Source organism: Struthio camelus, chromosome 9 (genome assembly GCF_040807025.1).
Source record: "Struthio camelus isolate bStrCam1 chromosome 9, bStrCam1.hap1, whole genome shotgun sequence".
In the NCBI taxonomy this organism is placed as follows: domain Eukaryota; kingdom Metazoa; phylum Chordata; class Aves; order Struthioniformes; family Struthionidae; genus Struthio; species Struthio camelus.
In genome coordinates this window covers 18,006,329-18,021,602 of record NC_090950.1, presented here as the reverse complement: position 1 = coordinate 18,021,602, position 15,274 = coordinate 18,006,329, and the positions used below count along the sequence as shown (strand labels likewise).

General features: G+C 39.0%; 1 protein-coding gene across 14 annotated transcripts in view; it reads left to right on the top strand.

Annotated features, from left to right (window-relative positions):
• The window catches only part of DLG1 (discs large MAGUK scaffold protein 1), a 173,891-nt gene that overhangs the window by 36,926 nt on the left and 121,691 nt on the right, over positions 1 to 15,274 (top strand). The window contains exon 1 of one of the 14 annotated variants that reach the window (XM_009688994.2): positions 6,487 to 6,825. The exons of 12 other annotated variants lie outside the window; for them this stretch is intronic. In XM_009688994.2, coding sequence (XP_009687289.2) covers positions 6,634 to 6,825 — 192 coding nt within the window. In that variant the 5' untranslated portion in view covers positions 6,487 to 6,633. Of the gene's footprint in view, positions 1 to 6,486; positions 6,826 to 15,274 lie in introns of those variants that run through there. One more of the 14 variants, XM_009688998.2, reaches the window with a different exon arrangement.

Below are 15,274 nucleotides of genomic sequence, written 5' to 3'. Positions count from 1 at the left end.
TAGGAAGTAATAAGGCTGGATTATGGATTTCACAGCAGCCTTACTAGTCACTTCTGTAACCTGTCTACTTCTAAAGAACTTTTTTGGTGGAAACTGTAAAGACTTAGATGTGTGCTCCAGTACTGCTAAAACACTTTAAAAACATTAGGAGGAGGAAGAGATTCAACTTCTGGCTATTTTAAATTCCAAAGCATGACATTTGAAGGGCCTTGCACCTCATAAAGCATGGCTTCCTGTAACTCTCTGTTGGGGTGAGCCAGCATCTTGCAGTACTAAACTGTGAAGCTTTTTCTTTTTTCTCCTCCCTCCTTTAGTATCCTTGATAGGCAGTTCTTGGAGAAGAATATTGTTGCTTATGCAACCTTTTCCCCCACTTCAGTGGAGTTTTTTGTTACTTACCTCCTTACCTGCCCCCTACTGTTAGGAAACTTGCAGGTAATTGCTGTCCTCCCAGACCTCTACCCCTGCAGTACATTTGGTTGAAATTAACCAATTGTTTTAGAATTACTAAAAAGCAGGGGAGGGGACAGGATGGGTCAGGACACTTGAATGGTATGATTAAATAAAGCGCCTTTTTCCTTTGAAATCACACTTTAAATTCCTAAGAGTTCAGTCCAGTGCTAATTGTCAAGGAGGTCTATTTTTTTGTGAAGGTTTGCTTCTGAATGCTCAAGTGTCGTTATTTTGCGTTTCCTGTGTTGAAGCTTGATTATTTTAACATATAGAGTACATCATAACACAGGCACCTCTGGGTTCTTTCTGGTATGGCAGTAGTTTTTCTCCTTTCTTTTGGACCGAAGAGAGCTCCAAAAGCAAGTTTATAAAAATGCCCATAATAATGGTCATTCAGTGGGGAAGGAAAGTATTCTTGTCTGTTTTTGGCCTGACTTACCAAGGCTTATGAAGGACGCTCACCGGAATGTTGTCCTAGATCTGTCTTCTGCTTAACAATTTAAGCCTCGGAATAAACTGGAAGAAAAGCACGAACACCCACTGAAAAGTTTCTATTCATAGAACCTGTTCTGGGCTCAAGTGCCACTGCGGGGCAAGTTTTGAAAAATGCCACTATTAATCAAATTCATGTTTCCAAAATAATATTCCACCTTCCTTTTGAAGTTATTGGGGCTATGGTATCCTCTAAGATGTTGGAAACTTAAGGTACAAAGAGCTGCATTGACAATGTGCTGATTGTCCCAGAAAAGATTTTTCTATTGTTGCTGTAGTTGGTCCTGTCAAAACAATAGAAGGGATTCTCTCAGTTTTTGTGCTTTCAGTGATGATTGTGTTGAGCACATATGGTTCAGACTGAGTGGGCACCGCAAAGTTTGCGTATATGAGAGCATTAAGCTCCCTTGCAAGCTCCCTTGGGGGGGTGGTGGTACAGCACCCTGTAAGGTACAGCAATGGCTGTTGATATAACTTCTGTAAATGTGTTTACCTGCCAAGCTGACAAAAAAAAAGCTGCTGTTTCTAAGGTAGCTGCTAAAGCTATCTTTTGCAAGGGGAATTTTCAGCTCATGGTGTTTTTAATAAATAAACCTGTTTGCCTGAAAATACTGTGCAAATGATTTTTCTGGCAATTTAGCATGCAGAAACAAGTAGCACATTTTTTTGGCTGCTTTCTCAAAAATCCATTTGGACAGTCCCCTGACATTTCAGGGGATTACAGTGGCAAAGGCAAAGAGAGCTTCATGGATGCTAATAGATAGTTTGCACCAGACATCAGTTTTTATAAAACTAGTGTTTGAATTTCATTTATCTTAATAGAAATTGCTTACAAAATTACTACTGTTGGAGTAAGAAACAGTTATAGCCATTAGTTTAGAGCTTTCTTTTAAACCGGTGTCCAAGCTTCTTTGCACAGATTAACTTTGCAATCCTGTGTTGTCTTTCAAGGCCAAATGGTGATCTGTACAGACCAAGGTTATGTAGCCCACTGATTAAAATAATAGTTTTAGAGTTAAATAATTCTAATGCTGAAAAACTTCTATGTTTAGACTGTAGAAAAGGGACTGGGAGACTTGGCGTATGCGATTTTTTCTGGGTTAAGTATCTTGGAAGCATACCAATTCAGGCTCCTGTGGGAGAGGGACATAAACTAGAGTCCCACCAGGCTGCAGGTGCCTGCTGTGGTATGTTGAGGACACGTGAGGAAAAACTTCTTCACTGTGAGGGTGACAGAGCACTGGAACAGGTTGCCCAGAGAAGAGGTGGAGTCTCCTTCCCTGGAGATATTTGAAACCCGTCTGGATGTGATCCTGGGCAATGTGCTCTAGAGGACCCTGCTTGAGCAGGGGGGGTTGGACTAGATGATCTCCAGAGGTCTCTTTCAATCTTGGCCTTTCTGTGACTCTGTGACACATCCTATTTGAAGAAATATCTTGGGCAGTATAGTCTCTTCCCCTTCAGGCTGGTATTCTGAACAGTTGCTAATTTGTTGAGATAGACCTTCACTTACCCATGTCATTAAAAACTCCAGGTCTCTAAGTTCTTATGAGCTTGGCTCCTAACCTGTGCTGTATGAGGATATGGGTGGAACATGGGATGGAGGGAACGGGTGCTACTATGTGGATTTCACTGTGCTCTTCAGTATAGTCTGCAAGTGCATAAGACTTACACCTGAGAGCTTGGTTATAAGTCAGTGTTGCTTTTAGTTACTGCCCTGTTTTATCTACCAATTATTTTTTCTGCTGTTCGCTTTTTTAAAAAAAAAATGCAAAGTTATGTAGCATTGGTATTCACATCCATCAAGATTAGTAGGCAAATGCTGAAGGGAAGCACTAAGTTTCTGAACAGGTGGTGATGTTTTCTGGTGCTGCTTAACTCTTGAGTTTCTGCCTATCCAGTACTGATACTGCTGGGAATCTTGGATGTAGCAGCTTTCTCATTTTATGGTAGTAACAAATTAGTCGTCTTCGCTTACTGAAGGTCTTAGGGATATTCTCATTGGGCATGTGGGGACCATGTATAAAGATGAGTTATTGCCAGGTAAACATGCAGAATAAACTCCAAATAAGAACAACTCATTTGTAGTGTTTTCATAGCATGGTAACAGTCACTTTTAGTGATACCACTTTAAAGTAAACATCAATTTTAAAGTTTTAAATTATCTTAAGATTTTCCTATTTAAAGCTGTGACTCTTATGTTTCTTTGTATAATGTCAGGTGAAACTGTCCTAGGCAGGAAGAGAATTTAGGCTTTTGTTTTTCTGTATTCAATAGATGCTAATTTGCATGAAAGAAAGCAAAGTTGCTTGAATGCTTATCCTCCTTGAGAGGAAGGAGGAGGAGAGGTGAAGTTGCTAGGTTTGTGAGTGGATTTCGGGGAAGTTTGCAAGTTTGGGGGGATGACAGAACTGTGTGAATTTGTGGTAAAAATCTGAGCCAACAGCAAAACTTACTTTGATTAAAACTTTTTAAGGGCTCTGGTTTTTAAAGTTTCTCTAGTTTATAGCTTTCTCAGTACAGTAGGTGTATAGTGTTTGATCAGACGTATGCAGACACAAAAAGGTATGTGTATGTTGCTAGTTTAACAGTAATTGTAATGATACTGTTATAATTGTCACACCAAGGGAGACTAGACCTGAATGATGAAATTAGTACTTTTTCCGTATAAGGCATTTTTTTACAGAAGGGGACCCGTTCTGCCAGACATGATACGTAGAGTAAAAGTTGGCTGAAAGCATTTGGAGCTTTTGCTGAATTTCTCACATACTCTCACTCCTTAAGCCGTGAAATGTAAATATTTTTCTGTAGATTTTGTATTTTCAAACACTAACTCAACCTTCAATTTGAATCGGAACAATAGTTCAAAAATGAATAAATACGGCTATGTCTCCTTAGAGCTCTGAACTAGATTCCCAGATATTCTGAGTAGATGTGTTTTTCTCTGCATGATAACACACAAAGCTTTTTGAAATATGAAGTTGAGATCATTAGTTATTCATATTTACAATAAAAGCCTTCCATAAGTACAATTTATTTTGAGAAAGTGAAATTCTCATTACAATTAGATCTCTAGATTTAGTCAGTAAACTATACAGGGATATGTTTTAATTTGACAAACTTAAAGGCTGCTTTTCTTAAGCATGTGCATGGTGAGATGTGATACTCTTCTGTCTTTGTATAAAGGTCAGGACAGTTTTGCAGTGTAACCATTCTATTTGTTTACAGCTGCAAATGCATGGCTGAAAGAGTCAGATGTTTTACGTAGTCTTCATCAACAATGTACATGTAACTGCCTGAAGTTACTTAAGCTTTCTTTTCTCTTTTTTATCTTACTGATGGAATCCTTTGTAGATGCGCACACCGTATCTTCCTCTTTCTGATTCTTCTATGCCCATGGCACATTAGAGCTCTATACTTTCTATATTGCAAAGGGCTATTTCTGTAACATTCAGAAACTGTTTTTGGCTCTTTGGCTTTATTTGTGGTCATGAAACTGGCATGTGCTTGACTCTATATTATTTTTGTAAGGAATTAAATTATAACACTGAACAGAGTTATGGAAATTAGCTGGGTTGTTCACCTGTGGTGCATAGAAAAGGTGTTTTGTGGGACAGGAACATCCCTGTGTTCTCTGGGGAGCAGGAGTCTCCACAGTCTACGGCTGTGTCTTCCCCTTGTGCATTTTTTGTTTCATTTTGGAGTGGTATTTGAGTATGCGTTTAGTTCTGTGGTGTCCTGTTTCTTCAGACAAAGGCCTGTATAACGTAACCTCAACCAGCTGAAGAAAAATAGACTTTTAAGTTTTTTTTTTCTTAAACACTTCGGACTCTCCTTGAATTTGAATGTACCTGCAGGTAAAACTGAGCATAACTTAGCTAAACGTAGTGTCTGTCTTCCCTGCATCTTTGTTTCTGTTTCCATGATGTTTAAGTAGGACACTTCAGGACACTTGCAATTTTTTTTTTTTTTTTGCTTTTGGTCCTGCCCCTGTTGCTGTCCTTGCATGCAGATAATGACCTACCATAGCAAACCAGGTCTAAGGCTAGTTGCTGAGAAGATGTAAATCACCGCACATAGTGGAAAGAAAACTACGCTTATTAGTATGGAAATGCTGTCCTCTGTAGTCTATGGATCTTCTAAGAAAGAGGTCTTCATGCAAATGAAGTTTATTTTGAGGTTTACTGTGGGCTGAGCTACATATTTTTTTTTTCCCTCCTCTCCCTCCAGACATCTTGCCTTAGTTTTGGTTTCCTCAATCTGCACGTTTATATAAAGACGACTGACAAAATTTATGCAGCTACCCGATTCTGGTGCTGTAAGTGTGCATGTCACTTCTACACTGCATTAAACTTTCTCCCTCAAGAGGGGCTTATCAGGTTAACCAGATGAAGTACAAGGGAGATGAGAAAAGGGACAGCAGGCTGCTGGAGGTATAACCTTAAGTGAACAGCCGTTTTTAAGAGGAGAGGGAGATTTAACAAGACTGTTCTCTGGAAGTCTTGAATGCTTTTTTAAAAATGCCATTCACATGCCATTAAAAATGGATGTGATGGGTTTAACATGATAGTCCATTGAACGGCTTATTAGTTTATGGTACAAGAAGAGAGAAATCGCAGAAGGGTATGGTTTTGATCAAATTCTGTAATGTAATATGCTAAAATAAAAAAAGTATTAAAATCTCAGGTTTTGCAGCAGGGACCTCTGAACTTTATTGTCTTTTTTTGTATCCTTATAATAAAGCCTGATCAAAAAAAAAAATCTTTTTAAAAGAAATTAGTATCTTGGAGACTTGTTAGCATACAGCAAAGAAATCTTTAGAAGGCAATGACTATATTTACTTCAGTTAAGGAAAAAGCTTCCCCCCCCCGCCCCGAACTGTTTTGACTTGTAAGTGGTCACACGCGCAGTTGCTTGAAAGGAAGCACTTTAGCAAGAGCTCCTCCTAACCACACTGATGCAGAGACCAGATTATTTATGCTTTCCTATAGGCAACCGGGGGGGGGAGGGGGAAATGCAGCTTCTCATTTCAATCCGTTGAAATTCATACACTTCTGTAGCTGTTTCCTTATTACTTCGGTAGACCACGAGGAGTTTTATTCGTCAGTAAAGTCTCTTTTTTTTTTTTAAACCTGTGCCAAATAACCTTGCATTTTTAATGTTTGAAGACGGGGAATAAAAAGCCCACAGCTATTCATTTCGTGGGCTGCTGCTCCTCGCTGGAGAGAGCCGCTGCGAAGTGCAGGTCAGCGCGTTCCTTGCTGTTAAGCCGCCACCTTCCCCGGCTCCCTGATCCCGCACCTTCGCGTTGGGACCGGGCTTTCCCGTGCCCGGTGGCGGCAGCGGGCCCTGCGGCCGGGCCGCTCCGCGCCCGCGGAGGGGGCGGCGGCGGCAGCTCGCAGCCCGGCGCCGCAGCAGGTGGAGCTGCCGCGGGGCCGCCGCCTCGGCGCCGGCGGAAGCAGCCCGGCCCGACCGGGGCCGCCGCGCGGTTGTCGCCTCCTGCTGATGCTCGCATCATTAAATGTAAAGCTGACTCGGATTTTTTTTTTTTTTTTAAATGGACACGGGGTTTCTTGCGCTGCTTTTTTCAAGAGCCAGTTTCTAATGGGAAGCATTTTTTTTTTTTCCTGAAGGATTCAACCTATTTCATATGAAGGCTTATTTTTGAACACTATGGACCTAGATTAAATGTCAAAGACAGGCAGCAAGCAGCGTTTACAGAGGCATTTTTCTGGAATCTCGGTCACGGATCGATTGAAGTGCCCAGGGTCTGAAAAGATGTCACCTAGCATAAAAAACTTGGATTGTTTTTCTCCGATGCTATGCCACTGTAAAGTAGCATGTACCAACAACACAATATCTTTAATGTTTGGATGTAAGGTGGGTCTATAAGAGGACTTTCCTGGAAATATAAAGAGTTGGTTAGGATGATTAATGACTATCGTTATGTCTAACGTAACCGTACCTTAAATTTTGATTTAAGCAGCATGTAATTTGTTCCATGCATTAGTTGGTTATGAAGGCTCTTGGTGATTGTGACAGAAGTAGGGAATTATCATGCCTGCTGCTTAAAGATCCCTTTGAACAACATTTTGAATTTACTGAATGCCGCATGTAAAATGTCGTCATTCTCCATTAATCAGCATTAATCATCATGTAATCAGTTTATTGCACTTGGCTTTCATTTTCTTCAGCTGTAAAGAATTAAATACACAGGAGACTTGCCCTGAGATGCAGGACTGGAAATGCCTCCTGACATCATATTGATAGAAGGAATTGTTAGTGGCAGGTTTGGGTTTAACAGTGCCCTCAGGCTTTTAGTCATCTTAGGACCAAATCAGCTGTTTGGCTTTCAGAGTAATAAAAAATATAATTTGATAATTCTTGGAATAGTAAATGGAATGTATTCAGTGTCATGTCTGAAGTGCTTTTTCGGTAAAATTAGGAGATAATCTGAAGGATATGGTGGGAACAACCAACTACTGGAAAGCCTCTTTACAGTTGATTATGTGTAAAGTTACTTTGAGATTCAGAAATTTTTGTGTCAAAGTTATTTGGCATGCAAGCCGGTGTCCATTTTTAGCAAAAATGGATGTGTGTTGAAGTGTGTTTATAAAATGGGAACAATTTTGTGTGTGTATAAATATCTGCATATATGTACAGATATTTATAAATACATCCACATGTGTATACAAATATTTTTATATAGATGTAAACCATATTATATGTTGTGGTTTTATATATACATACATAAAGCACAATCTTGTCGATGTTGCATAAATGTTACCTAGTTTGAGAGGCAGGAATCTGAATTTTTCTGGATCTTTTGATAACGTGAATGATTTACTGTGAAATTTAAAGCTGAATGCTTCATTTAATCTCCAGTAGGTCATTTGCTCTCTTTTGCATTTGCTTATGCTTCCAATAGTCAAAGCATTTTTAATTGTAAACTGGAAACTCTTTGCTATAAAATTGCGATTTTTTTTTCCTACTGTGGAGCTGCAGATCCTTTTCTTAGAACACAGTCTGTTATTTAAAACTTAAACTTGGGGGAAAAAGCCATTTGAAGGAAGGATGAAAACGCTACTATGATTTTTGCCTTTTGAGCTGGAGATAAGAGTTGCTTTTCACTCTAACAGCAAACCAAAAATATCTGGAAACTGCACTTCAGTCATTGTCAGATGTGACCGATGGTTGCATTTGCTATTATACTTACACATCTATGGCTTTTTATTATATCTAAGTGTATTAATGATTTCTTACTGTCCTACAAGTCACAAAGTACTTCAGAAACTTTGGCACAGCCTCTTAAAGTGACAACATGTGTGGTGTGTTGCCTTTGAGGTTAGCACTGGGGTGCCGGGTGGGTGCGAGAAGCCGCGGTGGGTGCGGGAGAGCAGCCCACGGTAGGAAGTGCTGCAGTGGGCTGCTGAGCAGCGTGGGGCCTTGCTGGCCGAGGCCAGCCTGGTTTTACTTGCAGGGATGGGTGGCCCTTGGACGTAGGGGGAGGTTAAATGCCTGATGGAAAACACCACCGGCAGATTTCTTGTGGATTTTTTGTAATGTCATTTGGGTATAGAATATTAGAGATGGAAGTGAATTTCGCAGACAAATGGTACCTCAAGTGCGGTTAATTTTCTAAAGTTATCTTAAAATAGCTGGACAACAAAATATTTTAAGTGTGGGGTTTTTATTCTATCCAAATAAAAATGTATAGCCGGTAATATAGTGTGTGTACTTTGTAGTATGTAAATCCCAAAGGAACTGAATGTTTTCAGTTTTAAATAATTCTGACCTGCTAGTAATACAGAGATTTTGAACACTACTATTTTCTCTGTTTGGAAGAAAAGTTGCAGGGTTGTGCTGCAGTAAATAGAAAATACCGCTATCTTCTGAGATGATACGTTTTTGAATGCTGTAACTTACTGAAAAACTGAAGGGTCAATATCTCAATGACAGCATATGTTGGAACAGCTGCCTGTATGGAACAGGAATGGAGGATAAGGTATTCAGTCATTTACATGCAGAAAAAACTGATCTTATGCAAATAATTCTATGAATGCACTATTTTCCATTTTTCTTTTTTTGACCACATGACAAGAGCATTAACAATTTGACTGCTCTGTTTAGCATGTCTTGCTCCTTGGCATTCCAGAGCAGGTATGCTGCTTCACTTCCTTCACTGCAAATATTTCTGTTCTTGTTACCTGCATTTATTTTAAATTGTAATACCACTTCTGGATGTCAATGAAACGAAGCATTGCCTAGATGCTTGCATTTAACACCAGCTGTGCAGCTGTACATCTCATGATGGAACACTGTGACCGAATTGATGTGTTATATGTAGTTTTATTCAAGATGCAACAAAATGAAGTCTTTAAGGGGGGAGGGGGAAGGACTCATCTATAAAAGGTTGTTTCCTGTATCTGTGTTTAAATGTTATGTTTTTTGTTTTAGAGATCTTTATTTACTCATTAAAAGAAACTTAGCGCTCTTGAGAATAAAAGGGATTACTCAAAAGTACTGGACTTGTGTTAAAAGTAAAACCCAGCTTGCTTTAATTTCTGGTCTAATATTTCAATTCATTCAGTTTCTCATGTACGGAGGCCTGAACTGTAACACTGAATATCCTTTTCTGTGATAAGTCAAGGTCTGAAAATACCTGAACATGTATTTTCTCCTTTTACATTGCTTAAATTTCTTTTGTGTTAACCAGACTTTCCACCTTTCAATATGAATTATTGTTTACTTACAACTAGACTTTATTTGTTTTTTGTAATGCACCCAGCTGTTAGCTTAGCAATTATCAAGTAAACTTAGATTCTAAAATAGCTGAAAAGTTCTTCATTTAAAAAAAGTTAATGATGAATGCAAAAAAATTCCTATATATGAATATACTGACCTGGCATTAAAATGAAAAATTTGACATTCAACACCTCGTCCCTTAATGAAGTCAGTTGTGGTGGCAATCTTAGGACAATAAGTAAATGTTTAGGCGCAATATATAAGGAAGCAATATATAAATATATAGGAGCAATAAATAAGGAGCAAACCTGACTCTTGGGAAAATGGACTTTTCCGTGTTGTGTCTGTAAGTTGCAGATTTTAGAAGAATTCAGCACTGAGCCAGTGCGTTTGTTAGGCTTGTTGGTGAAATCTGATGGGTTTGACAGGATCAGAGGTAGGCTAGTCCTTCTGAAAATACTTCCTGATAGATTTTGCTGTAATAATTACATTATGGACTTTTCAGAGTATACATTTTAAAGTGTGGCTAAGATGCCATAGTAAGATGTCTTAGAAAATACAGACATGAAAGCACTCTTAAGGGCTTTGAATTCTGAGAATGCTTTGACCCCCCCAGGCAAACGTTTCTGGAAAAGGAGAAAAACACTCATAGCTGGAATTCCCTCCAGTCTGACCGTGTGTGTGCTTCCCATTTTATTTCACTTGCATTAATGTGACACTGTCACATCAGTCTACTTACAGACTTATCTTTATAAAATGCCTTCATCTCAGTTAGCTTTCTTCAGGAGTCTTTTTTAAAAAAAAAAAAAGTTAAGTCAGAAGTACCTTCCTATTCTAACCCCCCCCCCCCTTTTACTCCTTGTTTAATTACATAGGACAATATCGAAATAACTTATATTTAATAGTGAGCATGATACCTACTGTTGAGAAAATCTTACTGTTGAGCACTCATTAAAGGAGAATGTGAGAGGATGGAAAGCTGCTAGTAGATGTGGGAATAGCGTTTTTGTTCTGTGCTTGGTAACAAAGTTAATAGTACTTCTGTACTTGGGTCTGTTCTGTTTGTACTTACAGACTAATTAGTGTGTCAGTACCTCGTAGTTGCAGCTTTTAAGCAGGTCGAGTTGTATACAGGAGAATGCTTGCCTGGAACATACTTTGTTTTATGTCCTTTTGATTTCCTCAAAGAAGAAGATGCTGCTGTGCCTTCCTAGGCGCTTCACTTATTTCTGACTTCTAATAGACTTTCACGAAGACTTAAACAAAATATGGCAACAGCAAGATCCTGTGAAATTTGACTTCATTGTGGCTTTTGGGGAGAGCGGCGTGGGCTGGCTTTTGGGGAGAGTGGCGCACTTTGTGAGAAGAATTGTAGGTATTTAGATTTTTCTAGTCATTTGTTTTTAACGTATTGCTTCCCGGTTTCTTTAATACAGGAGCTGAGCTGTTGAATGCAAAGCAGTGTTTCCTAACAACTTCAGTTGTTGGAATGATCTTTTGAAGGGTCCTTTCAGATTCAGTTTAACTTCTAAACTGGATCAGTGAGAGAACCGAGGACAACTATTTAAATTTGGAGAGGCATATGTTAGTGGTCTAAAGCCACATTGTTTTATAATGCTGTCTGTCCTTACTGCATCAGAGAGGCTCTGACACTGTTAGCTTCTATTTATTTATCAAATTCTGATGGTTATCTCTACTTGTTCGTGTCTTTGCTTTGTTCTTACCCCTTTTTCAAAGTATGGACTTGACTTGTACAGTTAAAGTGAAAGCTTAGAGACAGGCTATATAAGTCCAGACTGCTTGTTTTCCTAATTTTGCTTTATTTTTGTTACTGTATGGTTGCGTGGCTGGGAACATTAGAATCTGGAAGAGGAGGGGAGAGTAGAGGAGAGAAGGCCAAATTGTGATTTGGGTTTTAAGCACTCTTTCCCCTGCATTCAGATATTAAAACTGTTGTATCACTTTTTTGTGCACAGAACATACATTATTGTGCTTCCAAACTGGTTTTCATGTGAGGCACTGGATTGGTGTGTACTTCTAACAGGAATTGGACTTCAGTGCACATCCCATCCTGAAGAGAAATGTAGTTACTGCTGTCTTTCATTTTGTTATTATATCATCAGGTAGCTAAGGACACATTTGCCTGACTGATTCTCTTTTTTTCCATGAACATGAAATTTCATATAGCTTGAATCTATAAAGCATCAGAATTATATGCTGACGTGGAGATGTGTCCTTAGTTAAAGGCACAGGGTTGTAAGGAAGTTCCTTGATCATTTGATTTCCTTTTGGTTCTGTTTCAGTGAGATGCATTGTTAGAAGAACTCTTGAAAAATCTAAAACCACAACTTAATTATCTCCAGTAGGTAGATTATATACTAATCTGTGTTTCTTTTGAAATATCTTCAATCTAAAACGTGTACACGAGCTCAGACAGACTAAATCTAGATCTTTGTTCCACTGAGTTGCTAAGCTTTTTTGTTCTTTTTTCATGAATAAGTATGACTTGTATCTTGAAAAGTGTTGCTATAAGATTTCAGCAAAATCTTTTTGTATTTGTCTTCCATACATATTACGTCACCAATACTTTGTTCACTTTCATTTTATTTAGCTTTGCTAGGCTTATGAAGTTGGGCAGGGAGGCTGTGGGCCTGAACAATTAACATGATGACTGGATATCCCTATGGTGAGGTTTGGACAATATTTTCTTCTCATGTAAATTGACATTGTTTTACTAAAATAAATAGATTTTGTTATGTAGTTATCACCAGCAAATAATTTAGTCTATAGTATTCAGTGACTGGTTTAAAACTCACTGGGGGTGTACTCTAGCATCTATCTAGATGACTTCTAGAAGAAATCCTGTCAGCTGTGTTGCATCAGAAGAGAAACTAGTTGACTTAATTTTAACACACTTATAAACTCACAACCGAATCCTTTAGGACAGTATCTATCCAGAGGTATGCGATAAAGTTTTTAGCACATGGTAAGTTTTCACTTAAAATTACCTTTATTAATTACGGAACAGTCCATGAAGGTTCGTAAATAGTTAAGTTGCTTGACTGTTACTTGAGGAATGCTGGAAAACTTCCAGATGTGCATCTGAGGTAGGTTGTCTGCAAATTCAGTGCTGCTTCGGCACATCTGTCTTCATTCTTTCCTTTGATCTCCGCTTTGTGTTGTGCAGTCCTTGGCTGGCTGCTCCAAATCAGGGTCTCCTCAGAAGCTAGGTTGTGCCCAGGACTCAAATACTTTGTTTATAAGCAGAGAAATGGTCTCCTGCTAGCCCCTCTCATATGGGTTGATCTGCTGTCTTCCTCCCTTTCTTCCTGTTTTGCCAGCGTTGCTCAAGCCTCGTCTTGCTGTGAGCCACTTGAGGGCATTGAAACAGCAGAATATTAATGCTGCTGAATCCAGCTTTGTGCTGGATCAGCTTCCTGAACTAGCTCACACGAGCACCAGATGCCAAAGGGCAGGCAGTCGTGGCTGTACGGGTGGAGCAGCAGAGATGGAGCGGGGCCTGCTCCTTTTGGCAGTAGCTACCCTTTGGATCAGCTCAGCTGGATTGTGAAACTGCATCTTTAGGTGCCTATGAAGTTGATTTTAAGGCAATGAAACTTTGTGCAAATAGCATGGGATTTTGAATCACATGTAGCAGCAGAATTAACTTGGCACGATATAATTGCCTGAATCCCTGTTCAAGGGACGGGCAGTTTTGAATGGTGGCTGCCGCCTGTGCCAGGTCACTCGAGTGCTCTACCTCAGTCAATGGGCAACTATTGAAGATGATGCTGTGCAGTAATGAAGTACAAAACACTTCCCCTCTTACGGAGAACTAGCTCTTATAAGGTGTACTGATATGCCTTGAAGCTAAATCGCTTTGTATGTATGTATACGCTGTATAGGTATTATACCATATGCAAAGGCCAAGGACGGTTTGATATCTTTCAGAATAAGTAGTATGGTGAATGTTGTTTTTCTATGTGTCTTTTGTCCTCCTCTTCTTGCACTTTGAAGCGCTATCCTGTATGTATTTTGGTTCATGTATGTTAAACACGAATGCCAAAACCTTTGAATAGTGTCAAGTTAACCTTACTAGCATTTGGGAAATATTTTCTGATCTTGAGCAGTGTATCAGGATCCAATTAGAATTTCACGTTTGATTAAGATGTTGGAATTTTTTTCTTTCGAGACGCTTGGAGGACCTTGTCAGTGTATCCTATGAAAGATAATCCTTTGCTACAGTGTGTTTTTCTTTGATTTTTTAATTTAAATTGTAATGACACACTGACCTAGTAAAATTTCATACATAATCTGTTCTCTTACGCGCTAATACATTGGATGAATCTCAGTAAATAAATGTTTCTCAAGTAAATCTAGGGACTCTTTAATTACACTCAGGAGTGTCCAAATAACTATTTTTGATGTATCTGATTTCAGAAAAAAAATAAAGGAGTTCTGTGCTTAGCCTCAAAGTATTAACCATTCTGTAAAGAAAGTTCATCTTGAGACCTGTAACCAGTGTGTGCAATTTTCTTTGTTTTTTGTTTTGTGTTGTGTGGTTTTGTTTTGTGTTTTTTTGGTGTGTTGTTTTTTTTTAAACCTGAATGCTGCACTTAACTTTCCATCGAATCTTATCTGGTTTGAACTGTGAACTTAAACCACTTTCAGATCCTCTCTTCCTGTATTTCATTGTCAATTTTAAGATTGAGGTCTGACAGGGACATCCTGGATCCCAAATCCAGTCATCCTTGTGGAAAGGAAGATTGCTGAATGCTGCCTTCGCTAGCTGAGCAGGCTCCTTTTAAACTAGTACAATTCCTGCTTCGTCTGATGTTTTAAGACATTTTCCGTGCTCCTTGTAGCTCTGATGTTTATTTTCTAATTTCCAGTGTGATACTGTTTGTGGCCTGATAATGTCCACTTGTGGTTTTGGCTTAAAAACTATCCTTTAATCCTTTTTCTGTTGCTAATGTTTAATGTTCTTACTGTGACAATTAATGTCATCCCCTTTCAGGTTTTGTTTTGATAGGTTGAAAACAAGTCAAACGCTTTTAATACTCTCAGAAAATAGATGATTGGGAAAAGTCTAATGCTGAGCGATCTCACTGCCATAGGGATAGGAAAGAGTGTATCTTTTGTCAGTAGTGAGCTGTTAGGTTGGCTGGGTCATCTCAGGAGGCCTGCCTGTTGAGGATGTGAAAAATTAAGACTATTTTGAGTGACCATTGCGACTTCTCACCACTGTCAGCACTCACCACTGCTCCTTTTCCATCCAGTTAAGTTAGAAGGTCTGGAAGTGTTAATAACAGAAGTCTTAATACTCTTGCTTTCCTTTTGGGAATTACTTGTTTTGCCCTACAGTGCTTCTTTGCTTATGATTGGTATTTATGGGGAAAATGCTTGTATTGCTTCTACTTTGCTTCTAACATTTTAGAAGCATAGTATTTCTCAAAATCTAAAGCCTGATCTCATGCATCAACAGAAGAGGGCTGAATGGAGCAGTGTGGCAGGAGACTTTTTTACTCCATAAACAGATCAGGGTTATAACTTTAATGATATCTGACATCTCACCAGTTACTGG